The sequence below is a fragment of the Sinocyclocheilus anshuiensis genome, unplaced genomic scaffold, assembly GCF_001515605.1.
Source record: "Sinocyclocheilus anshuiensis isolate Anshui unplaced genomic scaffold, SAMN03320099.WGS_v1.1 scaffold579, whole genome shotgun sequence".
Lineage (NCBI taxonomy): Eukaryota > Metazoa > Chordata > Actinopteri > Cypriniformes > Cyprinidae > Sinocyclocheilus > Sinocyclocheilus anshuiensis.
In genome coordinates this window covers 779,276-803,235 of record NW_015551075.1, presented here as the reverse complement: position 1 = coordinate 803,235, position 23,960 = coordinate 779,276, and the positions used below count along the sequence as shown (strand labels likewise).

At 35.2% G+C, this 23,960-nt stretch overlaps 1 protein-coding gene across 3 annotated transcripts in view; it reads right to left on the bottom strand.

Annotated features, from left to right (window-relative positions):
* The window catches only part of LOC107662259 (A disintegrin and metalloproteinase with thrombospondin motifs 17-like), a 131,473-nt gene that overhangs the window by 4,819 nt on the left and 102,694 nt on the right, over window positions 1-23,960 (bottom strand). For all 3 annotated transcript variants that reach the window (XM_016452209.1, XM_016452210.1, XM_016452211.1), the window contains 3 exons: window positions 17,025-17,160; window positions 13,866-14,070; window positions 11,682-11,834 (listed from right to left, as the gene is read on the bottom strand). In XM_016452209.1, the coding sequence (XP_016307695.1) occupies window positions 11,682-11,834; window positions 13,866-14,070; window positions 17,025-17,160 (494 nt within the window). The remainder of the gene's footprint in view (window positions 1-11,681; window positions 11,835-13,865; window positions 14,071-17,024; window positions 17,161-23,960) is intronic.

The window sequence follows — 23,960 nt, the reverse complement described above, 5'->3', positions numbered from 1 at the left end:
ATCATTGGAAAGGTCTGAGTCTCAGGATTCCATATTTGTTATTTTGTGATAAAAGTAATATTGACAGAGAAATCTAGACATTTTTGACAGAAAAATGCATCAAAAAAAATTAAATGGAGTTTTGATGGCACCCGGTGGCTGTTTGTGGTATAACGCCCTAAATAAAATCTCAAAGAAACCTACATTTTTTTCATATCAACTTCAAATTTGGAACATAACTTATTTAGACATAAGGCTTTAATTTTATACCAATTTTAGAGTAAAACATGTTATGTCAAATATTATATATATATAAAATAAAATTAATATAGTGCATTTTATTTACAGTAAATTGAAACTACCATAACTTTTTGATACTTTAATTTGTTGAAAACATTCCACTTTTGCGATAATCTTCTTTAAAAAGAGACCAACCTTATGTCTGTATTCCAAAGTGTTCATAAATTACAACAATTTACGTTTGGATAGTGCACCTATTTTAAAAAATGGGAGGTGACCGTTAAGAATTGCAAAAAATCATAATTGATTGATTCTTTAGCTCAAATCATGCCATAAACATATTTTTTCAGGCTGGTCAAGCTAATGCACATGTATATTCAATAGCAAACAGAGGCGATTGGCAATTTTAAATGTAAAAACGGGACTATTATAATGAGTGTTATCATTTCTTCCATACATTATTGCAAGAGTTGGCCATTCCCTCTGCTTACAATGTGACAAAACTCAACAATTGATGGCAAACATAATTTTAGAATAAATTAAAAAAAAATTATTCTAATAATATGAAATGAAAAGACTTTCAACATTACAAAAAATAACTAAATATGACAACAGCTGCAGCTACATAAACCAGCAAAACGAAACAACATTAACATTTTATGCATGGAGTCGAAGGGCCAGCGGAGTCTCTGTCTTTGAGCCTGTGCTAGTGTTTGTATTACAGTCAGTGAGCTTTCATGGTCCCCTAATGAGCAGCGCAGTTTTCTCTTTTCTGTTCAGAAACAATAATGATTCATAAGCCTGGCCTACTTTACATTGTGTGCTGTAAGAGCTCAACAACTCTCAAACGTCTTCCGCTTGACATTTCTGCTCATAAGGAGTTTTCTTTTAGAATCAAACCTTTTTATAATCTTGACAAAAAACATATAATTGGAAAGGTCTGAGTCTCAGGATTTTGAGATAAATAATATTGACAGAGAAATGTAGACATTTGTGACAGAAAAATGCATTAAAAAAATTCAATGGAGTTTGGATGGCACCCGGTGGCTGTTTGTGGTATAACGCCCTAAATAAAATCTCAAAGGAACCTCAATTTTTTTCATATCAACTTCAAATTTGGAACATAACTTATTTAGACATAAGGCTTTAATTTTATACCAATTTTAGAGTAAAACATGTTATGTCAAATATTATATATATATAAAATAAAATTAATATAGTGCATTTTATTTACAGTAAATTGAAACTACCATAACTTTTTGATACTTTAATTTGTTGAAAACATTCCACTTTTGCGATAATCTTCTTTAAAAAGAGACCAACCTTATGTCTGTATTCCAAAGTGTTCATAAATTACAACAATTTACGTTTGGATAGTGCACCTATTTTAAAAAATGGGAGGTGACCGTTAAGAATTGCAAAAAATCATAATTGATTGATTCTTTAGCTCAAATCATGCCATAAACATATTTTTTCAGGCTGGTCAAGCTAATGCACATGTATATTCAATAGCAAACAGAGGCGATTGGCAATTTTAAATGTAAAAACGGGACTATTATAATGAGTGTTATCATTTCTTCCATACATTATTGCAAGAGTTGGCCATTCCCTCTGCTTACAATGTGACAAAACTCAACAATTGATGGCAAACATAATTTTAGAATAAATTAAAAAAAAATTATTCTAATAATATGAAATGAAAAGACTTTCAACATTACAAAAAATAACTAAATATGACAACAGCTGCAGCTACATAAACCAGCAAAACGAAACAACATTAACATTTTATGCATGGAGTCGAAGGGCCAGCGGAGTCTCTGTCTTTGAGCCTGTGCTAGTGTTTGTATTACAGTCAGTGAGCTTTCATGGTCCCCTAATGAGCAGCGCAGTTTTCTCTTTTCTGTTCAGAAACAATAATGATTCATAAGCCTGGCCTACTTTACATTGTGTGCTGTAAGAGCTCAACAACTCTCAAACGTCTTCCGCTTGACATTTCTGCTCATAAGGAGTTTATAATTATGTTGTTTTCAAGCAAGCCACACACTGGACAGTATATAAAGATTCAGACACAGGCCTCCATATCATCAATAAACTGCAACTGCATCCAAATTACTCGTTGTTTAGTAGAGATTATAAATGAAACATTACAAGACATTACAAGGCAACTGAAAACAACTGAAGTTATGAAACAGTACAAAATATGAATTGATAAGAGCATATTCAAATTGAAGTGAATCTGCTCACGGCAAACCGACTGAATTAGATTTCCAGAGGAAGACAGCAGGAGGAAACGGTTCTTGAATAATGTGTCGTTCTGCTTCCTGTGAGACGAGCAGGAGTCATAATGTCAGCGTATCGCCGCCATCGTCACGCATTTAAGACCCAAAGGAAGCTTTATTTCTCCAATAACACTCCGGCGAAATGAAATCAGCGTATCTCTGTGACAATCTTATACATTTTAATAGACTTATAGTTCGACAGGGCAGGAACAAATTCAGTTATTTCATTACTGGCTGAGGAGAGCTGGGAGCAGACAGCATGATGAAATGAAAAACACAAAATACATTGACCTGATTATGACACAGATGACATCAATAATCCTTAGTGCGATGCAGTCAAAACAGTCTAGATCAGGGGATTAAATATATTCATTATTATATATCGAGTGTTGCATTTTAACACGCTTATAGTTCCATAGTAATGCATTTCTATAATTATATACTTTTCTATATATATTTTTTTTTAATATACACATTCCTACATTATATATAAACATTTTGCATTCACAAGTTTGAGGTTGGTACGATTTTTTTAGATTTTTGAAAGTCTCTTACGCTCACCAAGGCTGCATCTGTTTAATCACAAATACAGTAAAAACAATAAAATTGTGAAATATTATTATAATTTAAAATAAGTGCCTTCTATGTGAATATATACTAAAACGTAATTTATTCCTGTGAAGCAAAGCTTAATTTTCAGCATCATTACTCCAGTCTTCAGTGTCACATGATCCTTTAGGAATCATTCTAATACGCTGCTTTGAAACATTTATTGTTATCAACAATGCTGAAAACAGTCGTGCTGCTTCATATTTCTTGTGAAAATCATGATTTTTGTGACAGTGATATTTTTTCAAGATTCTTTGATGAATAGAAGCTAACAAATGGAACCTTATAGTAAAGTGTATCCTATAAATCTTCAAGAACCCAAACTTTTGAAGAGCAGTGTAATTTGCCATTTGGTTCACTTTTAGGAACAGTTTCATTTCTTCACAGAAATTAGTGTGAGATCAAACAGTATTTGTCGCAGACCCCCGGGCTGGAGAAACGGAGCTGTTGGCTGCCATGGCTGCAGACGAAACAAACGAAAATTGCTTTGCGAAGTGGCAAAAGGTGCATGAAACCAATATACTTCCCTGCCTCCGAGGAACCTAAACGCCTTTCAACGGCGCACAGTATTTTACATTTACAAGGGATGACAGGCTATTGAAAATGAAATCAGCGTGGCAGGTTAGCATTGATCTCAGCGCTGCCTGTCGCTAGAGTCTAGTAAATAACTGCAGTCAGGGAAAGTGTGAGTGGAGTGATTTCACAACAACTCGCTGTTCTCAACACCACATGCACTGTGAATGAGAAGAGCTTCAACCTAAAAAACACATCTAAGCATGCTTCAACATAAAAACATCTAATCTGCTGATCAAAGGCGGCTCTGAATCACATTCTATGGCTCCCTCAGACCATGTTTGATTTGAGCTAATAAATATGACAAAGCTCTTTAACGTCTGGTGTGTGAAAGGAGAACACCCTTACAGATGAAGAGCAATACAGAAACTCCCGAAAGAGTCCTTCTTCATGTTAACATAAAACAGCATTTTAAAATTACTGTGGAAACTACTGAAATTATTTTAGAAATGCTGCATTACCACAACAGTAGTTAGTCTAGAACAGTGTTTCCCAACCTTTTTTTAGTCGCGGCACCCTTTGGAAATTTTAACAAACTTGTGGCACCCTACAAAATTTATTTTGTCACAATATTTGAATTTCTAACTTCGATGTGATCATTTGAAGAACACACGAGCATAACATAGCGGTTAGCAGATCAATGAATGAGAGGGCAGCGTTACCAGAGTTGCTCATATACCACGCCATGTTACAACACAGTTAGGGCTATTGCAGACAGAAACGATACTGAATTACATCGATGATTCCTGTCAGCTTGATTTTTGAGTGGACTTTGCTGTTCCGATTCGCATGAACGGTATACGAGTGGAGCGACTGAGCGGAGCACACACGCATAGAGCGGGATAATAAGCAGAGCTTCACACCATGTGAAAGTGAAACCTGAGCGGTGAACTCATTTTCGGCACCCGAAATTTCGGTGCATCTCTAATTATCGGCGACATCAGAAATGGATATTATATAATAGATGGTTTTTTGAACATTTTAGCAATTTAAAAATATTAAAAAATTATTTTTTTTACACGGCACCCCGGTTGGGAAACACTGGCCTAGAACAATGACTAAATGGCTATTTGGATTTTGGCTAATATTAAAGTGGCCTGTTTAGTTTTGATGGGATAGTTTTTTTTATCATTTATTCACTCTCATGTCGTTCCAAACCTGTATGACTTTGTGTTGTTACTGTTAACTAAAACTATTAAAGATTAAACTAAAGCTAATAAAAAGTTAAAAATGAGATTAACTTGAAAAAAGTTGTTATTGTTATTAATTTTGCTAACTAACATTAAATCAAACAATTAAAAAATGCTTTTATTAATTGAATTAAAACTAGAAAGAATAATTTAAAACTGTAAAAAACATACATATAAATTAGAAATGTTGCCATGGCAACTAATGAAATAAAATAAGTTCAAGTTAAGGGTAATAAAAATTTGAAATAAAAAAATTAAATAAATCAAAAATGAAAACAGTAAATACTAAAATAACTTTTTTTGCAGACAACAAAAAAGCACAAAATGTCTGAATGTTGTTGTTGTACACGCTGTCAAAAATCTGGTGCAGGATTTACTTAGAAATTGCTAGTAAATTTCACAACAATTACAAATGAACAAATTGAATTAAACATGAAATTTTGAAGTAGACAGTATTTTCTTGCAAATCATCAATAATCTTTATTTTGGAAAATTTATATATATATTTTTTAAATAATTTTTTACAGTGGACACAAAGTCAATGGGGTCCAATGTTGTTTTGTATTTTGTAGAAGAAAAATGTGAGTAAATCATGACAGGATGCTCATTTTTGGCTGAACTGTCTTTTTAATGCTAACCAATAGCTTGCATGGCGTAGGTCACGATGGGCAAGAGAAGTCATTTCAGAGGTTCTTACATTTAAATGAAAGATTATGAAAATATTTTTCACCTTTGAAATAACATTTTCGTGATTTCATGTTCCTTGAATTATATTATCTGGATGCCCATTAGTGGCTGACATGATGGAGACACAAAATGCACTAATATTAACACAAGAGAAGAGCACTCCAAACACAGACAGATCCTAGCCGGTTACAATCTCTTATCCCATTCACAAATAAAATATGTAATATGTCGTTTTGTGCCAAAACACACAATGTGATCCACATAATTGAAAAGGGATGACATTTATCCACAGCCAGCAGCCAAAACACAGAAAAAGAGCCTGATTCTCCTCAGCTAAATAGGCTATTTCTATTCAGTGGAGGAATTTCACACAAGCCGCGCCAGTTCATACTCATGTGTTAATCAGTGTAAATCCACCGGCTGTAATATTCTGCCAGGGTTCATTAAAGTAAAAAAATGCCAGGATGGATTTCACAAGATTTGTTACAATAAAATACTGTGTTCAGACTGAACTGTATTGTGAAATCAATGCAGACTAAGTCAACAAATTGTGTCTAAATAATCTGAAGTCTCTGTTATGGCAATTAGTTTCATATTTAGTTGGGAATTTGGCTCTTAACTAATCTTATTTAATCTTTGTCAGTATAATAGTGTTAAAAGTGTAATGAATGTCTTCAAGCCTCCCATGATAAATGTAGCAATAAACATGCAAAATTATTTAAGTAGCACTGATCCTTAATTATGAAGGTGAGATACTATTATGATGTGCTATTGTGAACTTTCTTTATACAATATAAAAAGTTAATGAATCAGTAAATAGTAGAAAAAAAAAAAAAAATGCAACTGCATTATTTATTCATACTGCAGTAATTAAAACAACGAAAACTAGTATAAATTGTTTTCTTTGCAATACAGCTGAAATAAAATATAAATATCACATGAAGAACTTAAATGAAAAACGTAAATAAAAAAATAGAAATGTTGCCTTGGCGAACCAATTGAAACAAAATTTAAGTTGTAGTATTAAAATTATTAAAACTAAAACTGAAATAAAAATAAATGAAAACTAAAGTATATATATATATATATATATATATAAACAAATTAAAATGACAAAGGCACATAACAAAATTACTCAGACTAAAATAATAGCTGAAAACATAAATAAACGCTACTTAAAACTTAAATAACAAATGAAAAATTTGAAATGTTGCCTTGGAAACTAATTGAAACCAAATAAATTTAAGTTGAAATACTAGTTAAGTTAAAATAAATGAAAGCTAAATAGAAATAAAAAACAAAAGTATATACCAGATTAAAATGATATTTAAATAAAAGCGAATTATATTAAAATGATAACAAAATATTAATAAATAATATGATACATAAACAGTACTAAAATAGCACCAGGAACTACGTAGCACTCTAAACATCCATACCTGTAAATCTCTGTCATCTGACAAATATAAGAGAGATTACTGTAATACAGACACAGACAGTCACTTCCTGTGTACAGTGAGGTCACTATACGGCTGCCATGGTAATAAACTGCAGAACTACTACAGTTAAAATGCCTGTGCAGTAGAATGCAGTAAATGCACACTGACTGCTTTCCAGTTTCTGGTGTGACAGTAGCTCGTCTTTTCTGCAGATCACTGAAATGAAAAGAAGCAGGTCTACAGAGGGAACATCTGCTCTTTACAGAAATGCATGACACATGCAGAAATATCACATGCTTTCTGCACCATCATCTCACTAATGGGAGAATCTATTTTCCTCTCATTTGCCCCCAAAATGACACGGCCGACTTCACAAACAAATGTCGCAGAGGCTTGTAGAGTGAATACTGAGGGCCCCGGATGTGTGTAGAATCCAGCAGTAAACCACAACAGGCCATGCAATGATGTTACCGTATTTTCCTAGGCATTGATAAAACACAAAAGACACATTTAATGTCAAACTAAGGCGTGAAGTTTAGATCAGACACTCACACCTTCACTAAAGATCAGTCCCACCATGAGGTCCGACTGCAGACCTCAGTCAGAAACATAATCCACAACCTTCAAACGTCTCGCTGAGCCTCTGTCTCTAATGCCTTCAACATCTGCGGCCGCTGATGGGGAGCGACGGTAAGATGAAGCTCAGAGGGAAACAAACCTCAAACCTACAACACATCCTGATGCTCTAATTAGTCGAGGAGTCTTGAAGGGCATCTATAAATGTGAATGAAATACTGCTACAAAAAGCACACTGAGCATGCATCTCCACAAAACTGAGACGAAACTTTAGGTGACATGAAACAGAAGTTGCAACTGACTTAACTTATTGTGGCGTATTTCTAAGTTAAAGGGTTAGTTCACCCAAAAATGAAAATTAGCATAATTTACTCAAGTCATCCTAGGTGTATATGACTTTCTTCTTTCAGACGAATCCAGTCGGAGTTATATTAAAAATTGTCTTTGATCTTTCAAGCTGTTTCATGGCACTCAGCAGATGTTGCATGCATCAGTCCAAAAGAAGTTAAATAAAAAGCACCCATCCATAAAATAAAAAAAAGTGTCTCACACGGCTCTGGGGTGTGAACAAAGGCCTCCTGTAGCGAATCGATGTGTTTTTGTAAGAAAAATATCCATATTCAAAGCGTAATAATCACTTTAATGTAGCTTGCGCCAACAGTTGTACACAGAAGCAGCTCCAGGCGGATGACGTACGAAGTCGGCTTTACGAATGCACCGCTCAGAAGTGAAGAACGCGGAAGTGCATGGGAGAGATCAAAACAAAAAAACGGTCACTTATTAGAAGTACAAAAGAGGACTTGTAAAGAAGAATGTCGGAGGATTACGATATAAGCCAAGAGGAGACTGTTTTTCCTTTGCTAAAGTAAGGAAACTTTGCTTCCTTTGCTCCTGTTAACAAACGTTAGTTTTCACGAGACTCACCGGTGCATGCGCAACGCTGACCTCATACGTCATCCGCCTGGAGCTGCTTCCGTGTACAACTGTTGGCGCAAGCTACATTAAAAGGATTATTACGTTTTGAATATGGATATTTTTCTTACAAAAGCACATCGATTCACTACAGGAGGCCTTTGTTCACCCCCCGGAGCCGTGTGAGACATTTTTTTTTATGGATGGGTGCTTTTTATTTCACTTCTTTTGGACTGAAGCACTGCAACACCCGCTGACTGCAATGATAGAGCTTGAAAGATCAAAGACAATTTTTAATATAACTCTGACTGGATTCGTCTGAAAGAAGAAAGACATATACACCTAGGATGACTTGAGGGTGAGTAATTTATGGGCTAATTTTAATTTCTGGGTGAACTAAGCCTTTAAATGGCCTGTTGAGGGCGGGACTTGATTTTATCCACCAGTTGTTGATTTGATTGTGAAAAGTGAGCACTGCAAACTGGATAAAATGGCAGAACTGAATGCCAATTGGCTGCAGCATGGCCTCACATACACCACCATTTTGGGGTTAATAAGGATTTTCTGGAAAAAATTAATACTTTTATGCAGTGCAGATGCATAAAATTTATCAAAAATGACAGTAGAGACAAAATATTTCTATTTTTCTATTGATCTTTCAATTCATTAAAGAATTCTTATACAAAAGTCACAGTGAAGCAGCACAATGTTTTCAATGTTGGTAATAATCAGAAAAGCTTCTCGAGCAGCAAATCAGCATATTAGAATGATTTCTGAAGGATCATGTGACACTGAAGACTGGAGTAATGATGCTGAAAATTCAACTTTGCATCACCGGAATAAATTACATTTTAACATATATTCAATTAGAAAACATTTATTTTACATTGTAATAATATTTTACAATATTACTAATTTACTGCATTTTTGATCAAATAAATGCAGCCTTGGTGAGCAGAAGAGACTTCTTTCAAAAACATAAAAAAAAAAATATTTAAAAAAATCATAGGCATCAAATGAGCATATCATAGGAAGTTATATTTTGATTAAAAGGTAAAAGATGCATATAAAAACAAATGCACAGATGAATCATTCACAATAAGACCTGTAAAATGCATTAAAAAAAGAAATATGATCAATTTAGATTTCATGTCGAGTTTTTTGCCAGAAATGTTTGTAGAAACTTATAAAATTGTCAACTTCATTATACTATGATCTAAAATTAGCTTGTTTATCAATATTGCGGAGTTAATAAAATTATATATATAAAGTTCTGCTGTATTAGTCTGTCATTTTGAATGAAATTAGAAAGTTTATTCGATATTTCTCCTTTACCTGAACCCAAAGCCTCACAGAAATGTCCAAAGAGATTTAGATTTTCATTTCCTATTCTCCGATAAACAACGTTGATAACTTGATAACTGATGGTGTAGTCGTTATGTTGTATCTTGTACTCTTTACTGAAAATGTGTGTGTCATTGAGCCTCCAATTGGTCAAAACCTATAAAAGTCAAACAAAAGCAAAGCACATGCTGCCATTTCAGCGCTTGACCCTAATAATTGCTGATTGAAGCTATAATACTGCATATATGAGTACAATATTTTTTTTGATAAAATGAATAGATTTGGTCCCGATTCTGCTTTGTCAAAACAACATTCTAGCAATGCTTAAAAAAGCACACTTGTTCACCCATAGAGACCAACTATTAACCTTAGTATTCAAGTCAGGAACTACATTTTGTCGTGTAAGCCATGTAATATTGGCTATAAATGACCCTGTACTCGAGATATGAACATCGACTAATGAAAAGCCCATATTCCCAAAACAAGAACTTCCAGACTGTGCACCTGAGACACTAAACCATGAGTAGCAGCACTATGATAATGGCGTGTCCACACCGAGGTGGCGAGAGCTCATTACTGAGCAACACGAACCTCAGGAGAAACAGAGGAACAGACAGATGGAGCTTTACAGGCGTGAGGCGACCCTGGGCCGCAGCGGTCAAGCTCCACCGGGGCGGCAGCAAGGTAACCGGTGACAGCCCACATGCATCACATGCGACAGCGTGACAAACTCTGATTCAGCTGAAGATCTGTGGACGCGTGCAGAGCGCTCTCTCACCGGCCTAATGTTTGCCTGTCTGCATTAATTTGACTCAGGATGCAGTCTGATGCACCACAGCTGCGTTAAGTTAAGTTAAGCTCAATTGATAGCATTTGTGGCTTAATGTTGATTACCACAAAAAAAAAAAAAAGCAAAATTTCAGGTTATAATGACACACTTTTAAATGGAAGTCAATGGGGCCAGTTTGTTGAGGATTTAAAAGCAGAATAGTGAAGCATATAATTTTGCATTAATTTATGTTAAAATGTGTATTATTTGAGTTGCAAAACTCCCTAAAAATATATAAATAAAAATATATATATACAGTGGTGTGAAAAAGTGTTGGCCCCCTTCCTGTGGATTTAGTTTTCCCTTAATAATAAAAACCTTCATTTAAAAACTGCATGTTGTGTTCACTTGTGTTATCTTTTACTAATATTTAAATTTGTTTGATGATCTGAAACATTAAAGTGTGACAAACATGCAAAAAAAAAAAAAATCAGGAAGGGGGCCAACACTTTTTCACACCACTGTATATATATATATATTATTTTTTTTAGGTCGGCTTTATGTTGTCTTGGTTGAAATAAGTTTCTTATTCTCACCAAGACTACATTTCTTTGATCAAAAATTCATTAAAAACAGTAATATCGTGAAATATTATTACTATTTAAAATAACTGTTTTCTATGTGAATATATTTTAAAATGTAATTTTAATTTAATTTTTAATTTTCAGCATCATTACTCCAGTCTTCAGTGTCACATGATCCTTCAGAAATCATTCTAATATGCTGATTTGCTTCTCAAGAAACATTTATGATTATTATCAATGTTAAAAAACAGTTGTGCTGCTTCATATTTTTGGGGAAACCGTAATACATTTTATTTTTCAGGATTCTTTGATGAATAGAAAGTTCAGAAGAACAGCATTTATTTGAAATGGAATTTTTGTAACATTATACATGTCTTTACTGCCAGTTTTGATCAATTTAATGTCCCTTTGCTGAATAAAAGTATGCATTTCTTTTAAACAATCTTGCTGACCCCAAACTCACTTCTATATATCGACTTCTGACTATTTGGTCACCCTACCTTGGACCATTCGCCGGTCTTCCACTCGTAACATTTGGAGTGATCCTCACACGTCTCCACCTCTGCAGCACGAGACACGGAATCACAGAGACCCTGAGGATTGGTGCAGGTCACTGTCCTCTTCCTGCTGCCGCGACCACATTCAGAGGAACACTGGGACAGACAAAGACAGGGAGAATTCAGAGGATAACACAAGGAAAATAAGTGAGCAAATGGGTGCAAAGAAGGATGGAGATAAATAAAAACATAAGCAAGAGTGCTGGTCATTAAAACAGGCTTCCTGTGGAGTCTCACTTCTCTCCGCTGACTAAACCTACTCTAATGAAGTGCTTACAACATCGACATCAAAATCTGAAATGACACCTAGAGACTCAAAAACAACCACAGTGCCCTCCATAGGCCAGGACGAACCCCACAGGCACAAGCGCACACATCCGCTCTCTCACAGACCCTCACATGGTCCAGTAGTACAGGATGTGTCTCATAAAAGGAACTACATCTTTATAGTGTATACTTTTTATGGCACGTCATCTTATGTTAGGTAAGGCTTCATGCACCAGAAAATGCTGTAATTTTAGTATATATTTATTTTTACATTTTGAGGTATTTTTTTACCTTCTGCTGCTGTACCATTAAAACTTCTATAACCGATGTAAACATGGGCGTTAGTATGTGAATGTAATATCATAAGAGGCCATTTACACAGAATGTGTTTTTGCATTCTTTTCCATTGTTTTTCTACTCAAACCTGTTGCTAAATGGATGTTTTTGACCACTGTGCTCGTGTTAAAAGAAGTTCAGCTCTAAAAAATGTAATTTTAAGACCTTTTTTTCCTTTCCACTGCCCTGCATCTTGCATTTTCTGTGTGAACGGCCCTTAACTCTGATGAATTCAGAATTTCGATAGCATTTATGGCACAAATTTGCATTTTTATGCATCTGGCAGATGCTCTTATCCAAAGTGACTTACGATGCATTCAAGATACACATTTCTTGTTTTCCCTGGGAATCAAAGTCATGACCTTGGCAGCGCTAACGCCATGCTCTGCTGTTTGAGTTACATGAGTTTTAAGACTGGCTTTCAAAACATTTCAAGCTAAAAATAGTTCAACCTTTTTTTTATTTTTATTCCACTGCTCTGCATTTCATGTTTTCTGTGTGAACGGCTCTTAAATGTGACAAATTCTGAACAAACCATTTTTGCACTTTTCAATAAATGTAATGGAGCATTATTGTGTGAATGTCAGGGACAATTCACACAGAACATGCTCTTACATTTCTGTTATTTTTTAATCATTAGTCTGTAAAGATGCACTAGATGGACGCATTTGACCATTGCACCAAGTCGCAATGTATTTTCAGCATCTAATGGCACCAGGACTGCATTTTTATTTGTATTTATTTTATTTATAATACTGATTATCACAAAAAAATTATTTCAACTTGTCCATCCTTTTCTTTAAAAACAAACAAACACAAAAACTGAGGTTGCAACAGAATTTGTTGCATAATATCGATCACCAGAAAAGATAATTTAAACTCATCCTTCCTTTTCTTTAAAAAAAGGCAAAAATCAAGGTTAAAGTGAGGCTTACAATGATAGTGAATGGAGCCAGATTTAAAAGCAGAAATGTGAAGTTTATAATTTTATTAAATGCTTACATTAATTATTGTGTTATTATTTGATCTTCAAAGCTGTTTAAATCATCATTTTTAAAAAAGTTTTTAGGGTTTTAGTGTTCACGGCTTATGTTATCATGGTGACAAAGTTGTAAAAGTATATATATCTGGCGTCCCATACTCAGAATTTGTGATCTGCATTTAACCCATCCAAGTGCAATACTCGTAATTTGTGCTCTGCATTTAATCCATCCAAGTGCACACACACAGCAGTGAGTAGAGAACACACACACACACACACACACACACACACACCGTGAACACACACCTTCTGTGCGTTTTCAAGAAGTTAGTCATGTTAAAGTTGGTCAAAAAAGTTAGCAGGTCAATCAGATGAATTCTGGATAAGTATTTTGAATGTATTGAGTGTCTATAAACTGTTCAATTCTCTTGTGCTATGTTGTTTTTAAAGCAAGAATGCTTAAAATATGTCTAAACAGTAGACCAAACTCTTCTAACAAAATCTGCTGTCTTTTAATAATTCCTGCTGACTTGAGCTCAAACCTTGGACCATTCGGAGGCCTCCCAGACGGTGAGGCAGTGGCGTCCCTCGCAGTGCTGTACGCTGGCTGGTTTGGAGCTCAGACAGTACAGGTCTCTGGTGGGAATGTACGTGCCATTTTGCAGCTGGTACACACAGCCAACTTCCCTCTGCTGCAAGCCTCTACCGCAGGTTACTGAGCACTGCGCCCAGTCGCCAGCGACCCACCTGAGAGAAGCAGAAACGCAGAGAAGACACTCATACAACAGTTCTGTCAATATTCAGTGCATTAGTGAAAGAGATCTGAAGTCTGAAAATGAACGGATCTCCACTGAAACAATTTGTGACAGCGTTTGCAAACGTCTTTTATTTTTTTACTTCTATAATGTTACAATTTAACAAATAATTTTGTCAGGAAACATCATGAAATCTGGATGCTTTAATCATCAGTTTACAGTTTGACTTGAAAGTAGCAGATGATTATCTTTGTCACATAAGCGGTCATTGAAATGAACTTGTGATTTACGTGCAGAAAATGTCAACAGATGAAACTAAGAATAAAAATAGACCCGTCTTTATTAACTGCTTAAACAACATGATGAAAGATGACAGAGAAGAAACAACACGAAAAAATCTACAGAAAGCTGTTCTGTCCCACACTCAGATCTCATTCTTACAAGCACCAAAATCGATTTTGCAGTTATAGACAGAAATAGAGGTGTGCAATTACTTTTCTAAGTGATCAGACTTACATCTGGTAATAAAAAGGAACGGGAAAAATCCATACATTGATGGAGGTACTTGGGCCTTATCCAGAGATCAGAATATCCACTTGGAATTGGACTTAATTGACTGAGAACACCATAACAACACCCTATAAAACCAGTGTTATTTTAGTGTTATTATATAGTATTTATTGATGTTTTGAATTTTTTTAAAAGCTTTTATTTTGATATTTTCTGTTTTCATTGTAAAGGGGTCATATGATGCGATTTAAATTTTTCCTTTCTCTTTAAAATGTTACAAACTCTTGGTGCATAAAGAAGATCTGTAAAGTTGCAAAGACTAAAGTCTCAAATCCAAAGAGATATTCGTTATAAAAGTTAAGAGTCAACCACGCCTACCTAAAACGGCTCGTTCTAACACGCCCCCACATATCTACCTCACTATGTGGGAAGATTTGCATAACGCCGCCCAAATGTTCACGCAAAGAAAGAAGGCGTAACTTTTATTCTCGCTGTAGTTTTGTTGCTGCCGCCGCCATGTCGTGAAGGCACTGTGTGTTTCGTTGTGAAAGCGAAACTACTTTGTTTGGTCTTCCAAAAGAGGACATGACTAGAAATCAGTGGTTAAGCTGTATTTACAACACTGTTCCGGAACAGTTCAACCCAAATATTCAGATGTGTGCTGCACATTTTACGGAGGACGAGGACTCTTTCCTGGGAGAGTAGCCTACAATACGGTGTCTGTTTCTATAAAGTGGGGCAGTTCCAACTTTGCAAGGACAGTCTCGATCACAAATGCAGACATGGTTTTATGTTTATGCGGCGCGATGCAACGCAACGCGTAAAAAGACGGTACAAGTCATAATAATCAGTAATTATGTCCCCACTGGATGCAACAAAAGCCTTGTTTATAATGGGTTTTATGTTTTTGTCTCGTCGCTCCGGCCGGGACACGGCATCACAGTATGTTAGGGGCGTAACATTTCCTTCACACGCTTGAGGTATTCGGCCAATCACAACGCACTGGATAGCTGGCCAATCACAGCACACCTCACCTTTCAGACCGATGAGCTTTGTAAAAATCGACGCGTTTCAGAAAGGCGGGGCATAGAGGAGAAACAATAATGTACAGTATGTGGAAAATAATGTTTTTTTTAACCTTAAACCGCATAAACACATTTCATTACACCAAATACACAAAATAATGTTATTTTTAGCAACGTCATATGACCCCTTTAATGTTAAAATTTAAGTAATTTTATTACGTGTTTTTGTCATGTTTTATAGGGTTTTTTTATATTTCTTTTTAGCTTTTTTCATTTTTTTCTTTTTTAGTACTTTTATTTTATTTAAATTCTATTTCAGTTAGTTGCCATGGCAAAACTCCAAATTTTCATTTAAGTTTTTAAAGTTTAAGTTTGTAAAGTTTAAGTCATCTATAATTTATATTTTATTTGTCATGAACTATTTTTTTTATATTTTTAGTATTAGTTAACGATAACACCCCAGAAAACTGGATGCACAGTAATGAGTTTTGAGCAAGCAAACACCCCTCAAATTTTCTTTAAAAGATCTAAAAATTGCTTGATCTTATTTTTGTATTTTTAAATTATTTAAATACTAAATTGGTGGACCTTAATATAGTTATCATTATAACTATTGTTATTGGTGTGAACAAGCCTTTACTGTTAGAGCAAGAAAAAATGTGGGAAAGAAGTTATAATTCTGTAAGCGCGTCTCCTGTTCACTCAAGTGAACCAGCCTTTCTGCTCCAAATCAACAACTTCATGTCAGTATCTTATCTCTTCTAAAGCATGTAATGTGAGACATATTGCATCTTGAATAGCTACAGACGAAAAAACAGTTTTTGGAATTAGAGCAAACTGATTTTATCACATAGCATAAATCTAATTCTACGTATTGCTCCTAAATTGTGAAACCACTACAAGCTAGCAAGATAAAACAAAATGTGAATTATTGGTAAAACAATAAGCATATGCATTGTTAAAGATTCAGTTGCAAAAGAAAAGCTCAAGACTAATAAACTGAGCAGAGATGTCTATTCTTGTGTTTGGTTTAATGAGAAAACACGTTACAATGCTCATGTTCCTCGGACAAACGTATGTCATTTGAAAAGCTATAGTATATAGTTATAGCTATAGTAACTGTCAAAGAGCATCTGTCTGACGCATGATCCTTGAGGAAGAACATGCATCAATATTTGTCATGGCTTTCATCTGTACAGAGATGACGGCAACAGAACAGGTTGTGTATTTTGTTTGGAAGTTTTTTGTCCTGGATTTGTTGGGAATATTCTACAAAGCCATGCTCTGATCCCAAACCCATCTTGTTTGACTCCCTATTGAGTTTTCTGTCAGCTGACGGCATTAAAATACATTACACACACAGATATGAGGTAAAACAGTTCGTTCTGAGAAGCTCTGGTGCCGCTGGTACCTGTATTGGCAGGTGTGGATGTTGCAGTGGCGGATCTGAGGCGCGGGTCTGTTCTCCGCCTGACAGTAGCTGTCGTTGAATTGAGTCATGGTCTTGTTAACGATTCTCATGCACGACACCACAGTCCTTCTCTCTCCTGAAACAAAACACAGCACAAAACATTTTTATAGGCATACTATACTTTCAGAAAGTGTCACTCAAGGTTTACAGTACATGTCATCTTGCATATACTTACATAAATCAATCTGAATGCTCATTTTTATGTGTTATGTAAATAAAAGAAACCATATACAGTATGAGAGGCAATGTATCATGCTGTAATTACAGTAAAATATCACTGTAACAACTTATTGCAGCAATATAATTGTAGCACTTCTGTTCTGTTTTGATCATGTTTTCTTTGTGTTTTGGTTCTGTCTTCATGAGTAGTTTGATTACTCATTCTGTCCACCTGTTCAGTTAATTATCTCATCAGCTCCTGTGTTATTGAAGCCCCTCGGTTTAGTTCCTTTAACCGGTATTGTTTGTGTTTGCGTTTGTGTTTCTTCTCTAGTCACTTTGACTAATAAACTAAGTTTCTTTTGAATTACTTTGTCTACCTTCGTCATCCTTGAACCAAACGTGACAACAATAAAAACATATAAAAATGTATATTTTTTTTAAATAATAATAACTCTCACTGTAAACTAGCTCATATACCCACATTCATTAATGTGGCATCCAATTATAGTTATAGTTACTGTTCTTGGTGTAAACAGGACTTTACAGCAAGGAAAGAAAATACACAAAGTTATAATTGTAAAAGAATGATATCTGTCACAACTTTACACCAATGTTTAATAAATAATAAAATAAATAATACTAAATAATCATTTTTAGTAATAGTAATAATATTAAAAAAACAGTTTTAATACATTTTTAAAAAAACATTTAATAAATAATGTTTAATAGGTAACATTTAAAAATCCTAATAAACTAAATAATATTTAATAACACTCACTGTACACTAGCTTAAATAAATCATTTTATTATAATAAATCATTTTAAACATTTAATAAATAATGTTTAAAAAATAATAACCCTTAAAATGATAATAAAATAAATAACATTTAATAATAACAATGTATTATATTTATAATAATAATTATCTGTAAACTACATTTACAGTTTACATTACATTTATGAATATGATCTATTTATATATTATTTATAACTAGCTTTTAATAAAAAAATTATATTATAATAAATCATTTAAAACATGAAATTAATGTTTAATAAATAATTGCATTTAAAAAAAATTAATAAATACTATTCAATAATAGTAATGATATTTTTAATAATAATTCTAGCTGTAAATTAGCTCATATTTTAAACTGTGAATTTAAATGGAACAACATTACTTCTCCTAAAAAAAAAAACTAAAAAAAAACATGATTATATAATAACAATTAGCTTTATGGCATTTTGAGACTTCTGCACAAGTTTACTAACAATCCACTGAGGATGTTAATGTTTGGACTGAGTCGAGGGCTTTGGCAAGCGCTGCGGTGACTCTGTGTTTAACCACAACACGACAAGCAGTGTTTTCTCTGGCACGTGTGAGCATTTGTGTCTGATCTGATGCTGTCTACTCCACTTTCACCTCCCAACCAGCCATGTCCCATTTCAGGTAATTGCAGAACAAAACATTTCTAATTAGAGATAACAATACAAGGTTATTTCTAGTCGTCATCTATGGAGTCGGGGGTCCTTTTGTGGTCATGAACAAATTAGCAGCGGGGGGAAGCACTGACCCACGTAACCGGCTGAATTTGCCCATGACCTTTAATTTGCTATGAATTCTTAATGTTGTTGTTGCTTCAGAAGGTGACGGGACGCCAGACTGTAGGATTAGCCATGTCATTAATTTTGTGTTGTTCTACGTTTGCCAAAAAAAACCACGAGCTGTCGGAGACAGAGATTAATTCCTGCGAGCGGTGAATGGCAGCCTCAGAGACACAGAGACAGAAGCTCTGCTCCAAAACACAGTGCGCTGCCTACTTAGTCAGCATTTTAGCCATCATGTGTGTGTCCCAGATGCAAAGCTTGTTCCAAAATATAATACATTATGACATTATGCTGCCTTTTAGATATCTTTTTTTTTTGTGCAAGGCAGCATCACATGTAAAATATAATTTATGAATAAAGCAATGCAATGAGCTCAATGCAAAAATAAATAAATAAATAAATCACTGGTACATCTTAGGGTCAGCAAGATTTTTTATTTATTTATTTTTTTAAACAAATGAATACTTTTACTTAGCAAGGATGCATTAAATTGTTCAAAGTGACGGTAAAGTTATAATGTCATAAAATATTTTTATTAAAAAATGCTGTTCTTGAACTTTCTATTCATCAAAGAATGCTGAAAAAAGTATTGTGGTTTTCACAACAATATGAAGCAGCACAACTGTTTTCAACATTGATAATAATCAGAAATGTTTCTTGAGCAGCAAATCAGCATATTTGAATGATTTCTGGAGGATCATGTGACACTGAAGACTGGAGTAATTATGCTGAAAATTCAGCTTTGATCACATCAATAAAATACATTTTAACATGTATAGTTTTTTGAAATTGTAATAATATTGCTGCACTTATTTTTTAATAAAAATAAATGCAGCCTTTGTGAGAAGAAGAGACTTCTTTCAAAAAAATACTTTAATTAAATACTGAAAAATAATAACAAAAAAAAAAGTTAAATCTCATTCAAATTGAACAATTTTACATAATATGTGCTATGCATTTATTGCACCACTAACAAAAATATACTGCAACACCAAAATGTAAATCTAAAGAGTGCATGTTCTGAAGAGTGTTTCAACAAAACATTTCTTTATGTAACTTTAAGCAACTGTTGTTTTTCAGAAGTTGCATTTGAAATCCACTTTCCCTCCAAAAATCAGAGGGGGCTCATTAGTTTGAATGAATGTGACACTTCTGGTCTCACTCCTATATACAGCTCCTTAACAACGGTTTCCAGGGCAACACACTTTTACCCCAGTACAGTAGAGTGTCCTGTCTGTCTGTGAAAGGAACGCTCACTGAACACTTTCAGATGAATCCTTTGACATGTACTGCTGAATTTAGAGTCTGCCTGAATGTGGGTAGAAATGCAATTGAAATAGTGTTATCTCACTGTAAACAATTACTGGCTATTTATTTACTTATTGCCATAGAAATATACATCTACACTGTTTGGTCACTAATTAGCGAGTGCTGGGAAACGATTCACAAAATCCCTTTCCAAATGAGCAATCTCTCAGGGATCCTTGAAGACTTTGCTAATCAGGAAGCAAAGTAAAGATGATATCTAGTTATAAGTTATGAAACGAGTTTTACCTCTTACTACTAAACTTGTAATGTTTGTGTGAAACTACTTCCACGTTCATTTATTCAGACCTGCAGTGAGACAGTCCTTCACATACACCACGGTAAGATTTTGTAATGTTTTTGAACATGTTTTAGCCTCTTTTGCTCACCAAGACTACATTTATTGGATCAAAAATACAGTAAAAACTGTAATATTGTGAAATATTATTACAATTTAAAATATCTGTTTTCTATTTGAATATATTTTAGAATGTAATTTATTCCTGTGATCAAAGCTGAATTTTCAGCATCATTACTCCAGTCTTCATTGTCACATGATCCTTCAGAAATCATTCTAATATGCTGATTTGCTGCTCAAGAAACATTTCTGATTATTATCAATCCTGAAAACAGTTGTGCTGCTTAATTTTATTTTTTTTGGACATTTTTTTTTTTACATGTATTTGAATTAAAAATCTTTTGTAATATTATAAATGTCATTACTGTTACGTTTGATCAATTGAATGCATCCTTGCTAAATAATAATAATAATAATTTAATTTAAAATTATTTTACTGACCCAAAGGAAAGAGAGAGCATAAAATAAATTAAATCAAATCTATACTTACTAAATTACAAATCTACACTTATTCTGCTGGAAATAGTGTTTCAAAAGGGCTGAATACCAGCAGTCTCAATGTGTAGTGTTTTAAATCGTTTTAAATAGCATATTATGGATTATATTACAATTATTGAGCATGCATGTTAATTTATATTTGTACATTTTAAAATATTTGTATATTTAACCATTAATTTCTCCCACACATAGATGTTGATCTTGAAAATGATCTAGGGAGGGCAAAAAACAAGGTGATTAAAAGTAATGAAAATCTGACAAAATTGATCATTTATAATATAAAAAACTTTTTCTTAAATTTGAACTTTTAATCTTGATGTTCAAATGGTTAGGCAAAGTTTGCAGCCACTGTCCATTTGTCATCTACTTATATACACACAAAACACACCAACTGAGCAAATTAATGCAAATAATTTCTCAAATAATATTCTTTCAATGTATGTGTCACATGTTCTGTGTGTTGTGCTCCCCACGTGCTCCTATGCCCTTATTTGGTTCCCTTCCTGTTCCTGTCCTGATTATGTTCTTTAGTCCCAGCTGTCTAGTCCCAGGTGTTTCCCATGTTATTTTATGATTATTGATCCCAGGTGTTCCTCGTCTTCCCCCTCATCCAGTTCTGTGTATTTATAGTCTGGCCATTTCTAAGTTTCTTTGTCTGTTATTGAATGTTCGTCTACGTGCTACTAGTGCAACGTGACAGAATACCAGACCAGAGACAGTAAGCGGCGCCCCTTCTCCCCGTGTTTGTTTTTTGGTTTTGAAAGTGTTTTGTTTTCCTGTTTTCCCCCCGCGGCATGGAACTTGCAGTTGTCAAGCCCGCCGGCAGCAGCACACTCAAGCCTGCCGGCCGCTCCGAATACAAGCTCACCAGCCGCGCCGTTGTCAAGCCCGCCGGCCGCTCCGAAGACAAGCCCGCCGGTTGCGCTGTTGTCAAGCCCGCCAGCCGCACCTTTCACCCCAGGCCTAGAGGGGAATCTGAGGAGGAGAAGGCGGTTGGTTCTGGTTCCTAGGCTCGCTCCAGTGTCGGCTCCGGCCCCAGAGCCCACTCCAGTGTCGGCTCCAGCCCCAGAGCCCGCTCCAGTGTCGGCTCCATCCCCAGAGTCCGCTCCAGTGTCGGCTCCAGCCCCAGAGCCCGCTCCAGTGTCAGCTCCAGCCCCTGAGTTCACTCCAATGCCTGCTCCTCGAAAGCGCCTTGCTGTGCCTGCTCCTCCAGAGCGCCCTCCAGTGCCAGTTCCTCGTAAGCGCTTCCCAGTTCCCGAGTTTAGCCCACGGAGGGCTCCTGTTCCCGAGTTTAGCCCACGGAGGGCTCCTGTTCCCGAATTTAGCCCACGGAGGGCTCCTGTTCCTGAGTTTCGTCCACGGAGGGCTCCTGTTTCAGAGTTTAGCCCAGTGAGGGCTCCTGTACACGAGTTTAGCCCAGGAAGGGCTCCAGATCCCCAGTTAAGCCCAGAGAGGGCTCCAGTCCCCGGTTTTGGCCCAGAGAGGGCCTTGGAGCCCGTTATCCTCTCCAAGTATTTTTTTTGGGGGGGGGGACTTTAGAATGAAATTGAATGAAACTTTAGAAATAGATTTAATTCATGTTATTGTGTGCAAATACACAAGCTGATGCAACACTTCTCGCAGACAATGCCCCTCCTCACTTAGTCCTTAGGAAGCAATAACCACATAGAAGAAACAAGCAGATCAGCGTTAAAACGGGAGCTATTTGAGGGAAGACTGCATGCCGGTCTGTTGCAGATAAATGTTCGCCTGCTATCAGATTCGTGAATATAACAAACTGTCACGCTCAGACGGGCTTAGAAAATGAGACCGGCCTCAAAGTCACCTTTTGGGTTATTTTATGCAAGCAAAAGACATGTTCAGTCTCAAGTGAATAACGCTTCCACCACATGTGACGACTTTCACTGGCAGCATCTCTTTCTGCACGCTTCATTCCTTTGCGAGTCAATTAGTGCTGATATCATTTATCTGAGATTCTTTTTTCATAGCAGTAATTATTATTTTGGGGGCTTTAACCTGCTAGATATAATCACACAGCTGTGCTGACCATAACAGTCACACGGCCTCACAGAAACACAGCTGGACAGTAGACGGACGTTAACAGCTTCAATTGTTAAGACTGAAAGGGAACCTGGAAACTTCCCTGATCAGCTTGTAATGCACTATAAAAAGGTTCAGAAAGGGAGTTTTTGCAGCGATGCAATGGAAGAACCATTTTTGGTTCCACAAAGAAGCTTTCAGTCATCAGTTCTAAAAAGAAACATTTTTTCTTAGTGTGAAGAACATTTTGATTATCTAAAGCACCTTCTTTCCACTATAGAGTGCATTATGCCCATCCACTTTTTCAGCAGCGCTGGTTCCAGAAGTGTTTTTTACCCATTCATTGTGCCCATTTTTAAAAAGCGCTATAAGCCATGAACCAAATCAACCAGCTACAAGGAGCATCACAACATTACAAACATTGATTAGAAGCAAAAAAGTAAATGAAAATTGAGGAAAAAGTTGCAAGAATGTGTACCTAAGTGCTCTGATGTGGGAAGAACTACAATCCCATGAAGCATCGCAAATAACATAATCAAATTAAAACTGATGACAAAATATAAAACTATTCATTTAAAGTTGTTTATTGTATCTATAGAAACAATATATATTTTTTATTTTATTGCTAAATATGCATATATATATATATGTATGTATGTACACTACCATTCAAATGTTTGGGATCAAAACGATTTTTTATGTTTTTTAAAGGAGTTTCTTCTGCTCATCAAGGCTGCATTTATTTAATAAAAAATACAGGAAAACATTTAATATTGTGAAATATTATTATGATGTAAAATAAAATTTGTCTATTTGAATATAAATTAAAATCTAATTTATTCCTGTGATGCAAAGCTGAATTTTCAGCATCATTCCTCCAGTCTTCAGTGTCACATGATCCTTCAGAA